Source organism: Callospermophilus lateralis, chromosome 6 (genome assembly GCF_048772815.1).
Source record: "Callospermophilus lateralis isolate mCalLat2 chromosome 6, mCalLat2.hap1, whole genome shotgun sequence".
Taxonomy (NCBI): Eukaryota; Metazoa; Chordata; class Mammalia; order Rodentia; family Sciuridae; genus Callospermophilus; species Callospermophilus lateralis.
In genome coordinates this window covers 44,231,653-44,241,073 of record NC_135310.1, presented here as the reverse complement: position 1 = coordinate 44,241,073, position 9,421 = coordinate 44,231,653, and the positions used below count along the sequence as shown (strand labels likewise).

Here is a 9,421-nt window from a genome sequence, read left to right as displayed (position 1 = left end):
ATTTTGTACCATTGGTCTACCAGTCTGTTTTGGTGCCAATACTATGCTGTTTTTGTTACTATTGCTCTATAGTATAGTTTAAGGTCTGGTATAGTGATGCCACTTGCTTCACTCTTCTTGCTAAAGATTGCTTTATTTTTAAGAAATTTCCTTTGGATTAAAGAGATTGAATCACTGTGCTCTCAGCAAGTGGCAGATGAAGATGCAGAGAGTGACAAGGAGCCCTGGTGCCAAGAGTAATGTCAGCACCCACTGCCCAGAGATCAACTAATATTAGTACTCAATCCCTTTGAATTGTTAGATGCACTGTCTGTTCTGTTTCTCTGAAATTTCTCTCACTCTTAAATATTTTGAATAGGAAAAACAAAATAAAATGCAGGTAAGCACTCTTTGCTTCTCTATAATCTAACTTCAGAATCACTTGGGACATTTGTTCAAAAAAAAAAAAATAACAAAAATTAAAAGCTAAAATCCCACGCTCCACCCTCCAGAAGTCTAGCTTCATCCAACTGGTGGGGGCCAGGAATGTTATGTGCCAAGTGATTGTCATGCAGTTCAGAAACCACTGTGAAGGGACAAGGTCCTTAGGGAGGTCACACTGGGTGACTGTAGCTTTGAGCAGCTGGTCTATGGGGCCATGAAGAGCAAATGAAAATGCAACCTAACATGGCATACAGAAGGCATGGTGTTATCCAGCTGCTGTCAAGAATCTGCTTCTACTAGCTAAGGGTGGTGGCCACACCTGTAAATCCAGCTCAACTATACCTAAAGCTGAAGCAGAATCCAAAGTTCAAGAATAGCCTGATAACCTTAGTAAGATTCTCATCTCACACAAAAAAGAGATCTCCTAATGAGAACTGTACACAACCCCTTAGATCATGATCTACAAATAAAACTGCATCATAGGAATGCAGAGGTATAGGCATGAATATATAGGATATGTTCAGCTGTCCAGACTCCTGAATGAAATAAGGAATGGTGTGCCTCCTGGTGAATATTCTCGCAATATACCAGTGCCAGGGATTCTGTAAACATAAGCATACTTTTTCCTTATAATGAAAGAACATTAATGTTTCAACTAAGACTTGGAAAAATTAAAATATTAAACCAGGGTTAGGGGATGGAATTAGTTGAAAGAATACTTGGTTCCTGGCCAAGTGAACAGCTACCATTAAAAAGCTTGCTGTTTTTGTTACCTCCTTGAGAGTTGCAAGATGAACCATCACATGAAATATTAGATGGTTTCTATGATACTGGTAATGACAGGTGTCTCCATGTTACAGAATACAATGTGTCCAATTGAATAATTCGTATCTTATTCATATGAAAGACTATAACTCATTAATACAAATGACTACTGTCTGGTGTTTAAAGAAAAGACAATTTTGCAATTAAATTGCTGGTGTATTTTAAAGGAACAACTACCCCATGAACCAGTTCACACACTGTAGCATTGTGGAATCTCAGAATTATGTGAAAGTAAAATTTCATTTTCCATAGAATGTTAAAAAGTCAAAAGTAAACTGCCACAGGCATCTACACAATCATTTTACTTTGCATAATGATGGGATACTGACTAAAATGAAAACTTCTGTTGTGCCCAGCTGTATTTCTAACAATGTTAGTTTGCTTTGAGATCTATTGTTCTACGAATGTGATGTTTGCAAACAGCTTATCATTTTACACTTAATTGTTTTTGTTATTTCCCCCCCCCCCCAATAATTAGAATATCTGAACAAAACCAGATGACACTGGCAAAATATTGTAATTCTTTACAAACAGAATTGGAGCCAATTTACACATCATCACATAGAAACTGTCTATTGATATAGCTGCAAAAATTCTGTTGTGTTTGTTTGACCCTCATGGCCTGTACTTCTTCACTCCCAGTCTAGTATTTTCTGCTAAATTGTAGGCTTTTTCTTTTACATTCTCTCACCATAATCTTACCATCAAGATTAAATTATTCCTCTCACTTCAAGCCTTCCCTTGGCTATTTAACCCTTTGTTGACCTGACAAGCCTTTGTTCTTGTCTGACTACTCTTTGTACATGACTTTCACTCTCTGACTTGCCACATCAGAATACAAAATGGCCCTTCCTAAAAGTAGAAGGAAAGTTCCCTCTTTTATGATCATTGGGAAAGCATTATTTCTGTAACCTGCCTGCCCACCTTGCACTTATATTTTCTCACTTATGTACCAATCCCTGAGCTGTCATATTATCAGATACCCATCTACTACTAGCTGGTATACAATTTGGCTTTATGGATCAACCATCTCCTCTTTGTTTCATTCAGGAAACCCTGGGTCAGATTTTCAGATTTCCATTTCATTTTTTCATGATCTCCATAGCTATGACATACAAGCATTAGAAAGAAATGTAATATTGGATGGTGAGGGGAAAACACCCCTGTATTTCATTTACTTCTTACCAGGAGAATATGACTCCAACTTCAAAACCAGATGAGAAACCCCTTTATATTCAGATAGTGAACACATTTGTAAGAAGCCTACATAATTCTACTTTAGTTGCACTAGTCAATTCATTATTACTGAATGCTTGGAAAGTCTTTGTTTTGCTTGTTTTTCATTATTAAATAATATTTGTCTACTTTATTCACTTCTAAACTCTCCAATCACTACTCTGCTGAAAATTAACCAATCTTCTCTGTGGTAGCCTGACACATGTCATATTTTCTCATGTTTTGTCATATTTTCTCATGTTTCAGCACTTGTTAGATTGGCCATATTAAAGCATGGAAACTTTTCTGGCTTTAGTGCAGTCTTACTGTCTACTATGCTTATATTTTTTTGTTTGTTTTTTGAAATGGGTTCTTGCTATGCTGACCAGGCTGGTTTCAAATTGGAGGTCCTCTGACCTCAGCCTCCTGAGTAGCTGATATTTCAGGTGTGATATTTATATAATTTAAATGCCATTGCAATGTATTAAAGGGCTTTGACTTAAGGACTATAAGTCTTCTGGCTGTACAAGTGGCTGAATATATCTTACATCCTTTCAGCTTCCTTTTTTTTCACTTCACAGTCTATAAGTAGTATGGAGACAAACTGACAGATTGATTTTTTTTTTCTGGTATTCAGGGTTGAAACCAAAGGTACTTTATCTCTATCTCACATCCCAACCCGTTTTAGAACTTTGCTTAGTTACTGAGGCTGGCTTCAAACTTGGGATCCTCCTACCTCAGCCTGCCAAGTCACTGGAATTACAGGCATGTACCATGATACCACAATGGTGGTCAAATTGAACTTTTACCTAGAAATGTGATGCATTTTTAGTTTTTGTTTTTGAAAGTAGGCTCCTGTTTATAATGAGATACTGTCCAAATGGTGTATTTCAGCATAACATTTTTTTTTTAGAAGACAGACTTGAAATATATATTACTGCATCAGGAGAGAGAAAAGTATAAATAACCATGATACAGACTATGCACTAATTACTCTTATTGTACCATCAAGAGACATTGCAGAGTAAAATTAGGAATAAAGTGATTCATCCTAGCATCAAAGTTTGGGGATTAGGTTGTGTGTGTGTGTGTGTGTGTGTGTGTGTGTGTGTGTATGTGTGTGTGTTCCTGGGTGTTCTTGCCTGAGTTCTTAGATACCTATATTTTGAATAACACATCAGCATTTTGCTTAGGCATGCATCCAGACACAAGCCTATGAAGCAACAACTGTCCTTATTTATCAATCAAATAAAATAAGCAGAGGCACTTAGCACACACAGCTTCTCAGGTCACTTGACAGTTTGGTGGTTGAGCAAGTAAAACATCTTCTGCAAGTTAAGATTGCAGTTCAGCCTCTGTACATAGAATCTGTTGCTTCTCAGATCAAACTTTATCTCAAATAAATAAATAAGTACGAGACTCTGGGAGTGGAAATGTGATTGGAAGAGCTTACACTTGGCTTTTGTTTTTGTTTTGTTTTTGATGGAGGCTAGAAAGGAAACAATTTGTAATATTTTAGCTGTCAGCTGAAAAAAAAGGACACCATCTCTTAAGCTGGTAATTTGTAATTGTACTCATTGAGTTGCCTCTTGGTTTTTTTCAGGAGGTGTCCAGGCATCATGGCTGACTGGAGTTTCTTAAGCAAACTCCTTGACAAGGTCCAAGGCCACTCCAATTCTGGAGGGAAGGTGTGGTTGTATGTTCTCTTCATTTTTCGAATCCTGATACTGAAGACAGCAATTGAGTCAGTTTGGGGTGATGAGCAGTCTGCCTTTAGTTGTAACACCCAACAACCTGGTTGTCAAAACGTCTGCTATGACAAGTCTTTCCCAATCTCTCACGTGCGCTTCTGGGTCCTGCAGATCATATTTGTGTCCACACCCCCACTTTTGTACCTGGCTCATGTGATCTATTTGATGCACAAAGAAGAGAAACCGAACAAGAAAGTTGATGAAACTGATGAGTACAAGGTAGAAATGCAGAAGAAGGATATTGAAATAGAGGACAAGTGTGACATTACGGAGAATGATCAAATGAAAAGGGAAGGAAGTCTGAAGATCACCTACATCATGAGTATTTTCTTCAAGTGTGTCTTTGAGGTGGCCTTCTTACTGATTCAGTGGTACATCTATGGATTCAGCTTGAGTGCTGTCTACACTTGCAGAAGAGATCCCTGCCCACATCAAGTGGACTGCTTCCTCTCTCGCCCCACAGAGAAAACCATCTTCATCATCTTCATGCTGGTGGTGTCCTTAGTGTCTCTTGCCTTAAATATCATTGAACTATTCTGTTTCTACTTTGACAGACCCTCAACGTATTCCAAGTTGAAAAAATGCTCCTCACCAACTGCTCCCCGGTCACCTATGTCTCCTCCTGTGGAAAAGGCAGTCACTGGTGACAGAAACAATTCTTCATACCCCATTTGTAACAAGCAAGCAAGTGGACAAAACAAGGCTAATGATAGCACAGAACAAAACCCAATGGGGCAGGCAGGAAGCACCATCTTTAACTCCCACAACCAGACTTTTTATTTCCCCAATGACAACTCGAATTCTAAAGAAATCACTGCTGGACATGACCCACAGCCACCATCCAGAGTGGACCAGGAACCTTCAAGCAGAGCCACCTTCCACGCTGGCAGGCGACTTTGGCCTGGTGGCTTGAAGGTCTAGATACAGGCTTGACCATCAAAATTTCACTCAATTGTGGAGAAGAAAAAAGTGCTATAGAAAGGGCACCCTAGGTGTTAATTTTGCTCCAGTTGGAGATGGTACTCAACAGCCTTAGTCATGAGGCTTAGAAAACAACAAAGACTTTAGAATATGTAGGTTCATCAGGGGGTGTCTGGGATTGGTGGGTAGAGAGGGAGGGGATAAGGGAGGTACATGTGGATATTTAACGTAGTGAATTCAAAGAACTTAATTTCTAAAGCAGAGTTGCATTAGGTGATACATAGGTAAGGGCTTTTTCTCCCCAACCTACACCCCTAAGAATGGTTCTGTGTATGTGAAAGAGTGGGTGATCATTGTGGCTAAATATTTTTTAAATTTTTTGTTGTAACAAGAAACTGAAATTGCTTTGGCCAGGATAAATACTTCCTGAACATTGTATTTCTTTGCAACAAGAAAAAGACAGAAGATTGTTCTTATGTCTCTGCTAAAACATTCCATTGTTAAAATTTGCACTTTGAAGGTAAACTTTCAATCCTCCAGATGTCAAAGGACTTGTGCTACTACTTTTTTTTTTTTTTTTTTAATTCTTGGTAGCAACTGAAAGTTCAGACAAGGTTCACAGAAAAAGGTGTTCCATGCATTTGCCATGAATTTGCATCTCAGCCAGTTCCAGGAATATTTTTTTTTTGCATCCACTTTCATCATATCATTGCCATCACTTTTCTTCATTCCTCAACTACTATTCACATTCCTTTAATGGTTTCTATAAACATTTTTAAAACAGTTGGGATGTCACTTAGCATTTTCTTTGATTTAGTGTCAGGGAAGCAAGCCATGTTCAATATTTAACAATCACTTGTATGTGTATAAGTGTGGAAGAGTGTGTTTAATTTCTCATGTATTGGTACAAGCAGATTCAGCATAAACTCACAAACACAGATTTGAAAATAATGCACACACAGTGTTCAAATTTGAACTTTTCTTATGGATTTTGTGGTGTGGGCCAATATGGTGTTTACATTATATAATTCCTGCTGTGCAAATAAAGCACATTTTTTTTTCCTAAAATGTTTTTCCCCATGTCTTCTATTATGGATTCTAGTTTTGTTAATTATGATTTTTTTCCTTTCTCTTTTTTTTAGAATGTAGCAGTAATGCTATTACTGAAATGAATGATTTCCTTTTTCAACTGATGGTTGAATGATAGAATAGTACTGTAAACAGGCTTTAGTCATCAATGTGAGAGAATCAGAAGAAATGCTTAGAGTGGAGTATTAAGTGTGCCTAAACGAATTTTGCAGTAACTGGTATTCTTGATTATTGTCTTATTTAATACACATTAATTCAGAACTTGTATTCTCTTATGAGGTTGAAAGTCTTTTGGAGTGACCAGCAACTTTGATGTTTGCACTAAAATTTTGTTTGCAATGCAAGAGAGGTTGAAAGAGGTTCAGTAGTGCACATGTAACTAATTTATTTGAACTATATGCTGAAGACATCTACCAGTTTCTTCAAATGCCTTTCTAAACTCATCACAGATGATTGGTGAAAATGCTGAATATCATACTTTTCTTCTTGCATATCAGCTACATATAGTTGTGTACAATAAAAATACTAATTTGTTGGACATTCCATGTTAAACTACTGTCATGTTTAGCTTCATTGCTTTGATCTGGTCCATCAGATTTTGTGTTCTGGAGAGTGTTCTTTATTCAGTAAAGTTCTAATTTAGTATAAAGACAGCCAGTATATTCAGAACTATCAAAGACTTCTCTTGGTTATGAGAATTTGGGCAAAGGGGCTGGGGATGTGGCCTAAAGGTAGAATACTTGCCTTGCTTGCACCAGGTCCTGAGTTGGATCCCCAGCACTACAAAAAAAAAAAAAAATCAGAATTGGGGTTAAACAAAATTCACATTCTCTGGGATCTTTAAAAGGACAGTATTCCCCCATCAGCTACGATCAGTACGACATTAATTGTGAACATTTTTGGATATTTACCTGAGAGGATAAATTATATAAGAACTTAACTTGGAATGCAACTTTTTTGTTGGGAGGTAAGGGCAATGCTAAGGATGGAAACCAAGACTACATTCTAAGCATGGACTCTACCACTGAGTTACACTACCAGGTGGACATAACTTTAATGAATGTGTAATAGTATTTAAAATAGGGTAGTCATATGTAATAATAAAGCACAAAAACTTAAGGATGCTGAAATTTTAAAGTTATATAGCAATCAAAAAGAAGTTCAGTTTGAGAGTAATTCAAGCCAGCAGCAAAATAATAAAATAGACATTGGAAATTTTATTACAAGATTTTGTGAGAGTATAGAAAGTAAGATTTTAAAAACCATCCAAGAAAAAATCATGAAAAGTAGCAGAGTAATTCTGGGCAATTGATAATATAGTTTTACTAAGTTGTTAACATTCATTACCTGCCATAAAACAAATTTGTGATTTAATAATTCAATGGAGCACATATATTTTAAGAATTTGTTTTTTTCTTTCTTTGCAGTATGGGGGATAGGACCCAGAAGCACTCTACTACCAAGATACATCTGCAGCCCTTTTTATTTTTCATTTTGAGATAGGATCTCACTAAGTTGCTGAGGCTGGCCTTGAATTTTTGATCCTTCTGTCCTTCCAAGTCACTGGGATTACAGGCATGTGCAACCTCACATGGCTAAATTTAGTAATTTCAAAGTAACCCTGCTCAGTTCAGTTGTTTCTTTACTATGCTTAGATGAGCAAAGTTTATGTGACTTTTCTAAATTCAGAGAATTAACTCATGACCAGTATCCCAGTCTATTATTTGATAAAGGTAATATCAACATTTTTTTTTACTCTCATTTGACCAGCAAGTGCTGTGTGTGTATGTGTGTGTATGTGTGTGTGTGTGTGTGTGTGTGTGTGTGTGTGTTTGCATTTACCATGGGGAATGGTGGATTGAATGTATGTGTGTTTCCTATTCTGATGCTGCCTAAGATGTGGTTGGACAATAATACGCTGCTGAGTGATACAGTAGTAGGGTAGAGTATGAAATACATCATGAGAAGAAGGGAGCAAGTTCATCTTTCAGAAATAGGTCATCCTCAAGATTTCCCAACTGCAGGCTTTTCACTATTTAAAAAAGTACATGCATATGTATATGTGTGCATATTAAGGATTCTCATATGTATATATGTGTATAAAAATACCTATTAAAAATGTATACATATGCAGCAGCTCAGAAGGCTGAGACAGGATGATTGCAATTTCAAAGCCAGCCTCAGCAACACAGCAAGACCCTGTCTAAAAACTAAAAGGGCTGAATGTGGCTCAGTGGTTAACTCATGGGTTCAATTCCTGGTACCAAAAAACAAACAAAAATATGTTTAGTGGTAGAGTCTAAAATGCCCTGGTTTCAATCCCCAGCACCACACACACACAAATTATATATATGTATATATATAATATTATTATTATATTAAAGGTATATGTATTATTACATATGTAAATTATATATTATATAAATTATGTGTATGATATACATGTATGTTTAGCATGTGTTCATAATTTTTATACATGTTCAATCACAGTTCCTATAAGAATCATACAATGTGAATCTTTCCAAAAGCTATAAAAGTTATGTTCAATTCTTCACTTTGCTTATCTTAATTGGCTGGCTTCTTTTACCAACTAAATATTAAATTGAACTGTTTGTATTTTAAAATTGTGGGAAAGTTAAACAGTTTCAGTCTAAAAATATTTATTAAACATTTTTTGCATAAGATTTAATGTTTTTAAAGTTGGATATTTTGAATCTTCTGGAAACTGGAATAGTAGGACTTCCTGTGATGATGAGTGTTTTATGCTATTAAATATAGAAGCCACTAACCACAGGTGGCTATGAAATTTCAAATAAATAAATTGCTTTTTCTTTCACTTTAATTTAAACGCCCACATTTGGCTAGTGGATCCTGAATTGGATAGCATAGTTTTAGAGTCTAGTGAAATATTTTTTGTAACATTGGGTGGAAATGGAGGACAGGATGTCAGGATATTTATGTTGGAAAAAAAAGAAAAAAAAAAAAAAACCCTGGAAACTTCAAGGTCCTTTTCAGTCTTATAATTATTTTTTTATTTAATTTTTTAATGTCTGGTATTGGGGAGTGAACCAAGGTTGCTGTACCACATGCCCAGCCCTTCCTATTTTTTATTTTTTAAAAAATTATGTTTATATTTTATTGGTGCTGAGGATCAAACCATGTACCTCACACATGCTAGGCGAGTGCTCTACCATTGA

The 9,421-nt window shown here is 36.3% G+C and overlaps 1 protein-coding gene across 1 annotated transcript; it reads left to right on the top strand.

Moving 5' to 3' along the window:
* Positions 1 to 4,082: 4,082 nt before the first annotated feature.
* LOC143401845 (gap junction alpha-1 protein-like) lies at positions 4,083 to 5,135 on the top strand. The gene has a single exon (XM_076859451.1). It carries the CDS (start codon positions 4,083 to 4,085, stop codon positions 5,133 to 5,135), a length of 1,053 nt encoding a protein of 350 aa, XP_076715566.1.
* The last annotated feature ends 4,286 nt before the right edge of the window (positions 5,136 to 9,421 follow it).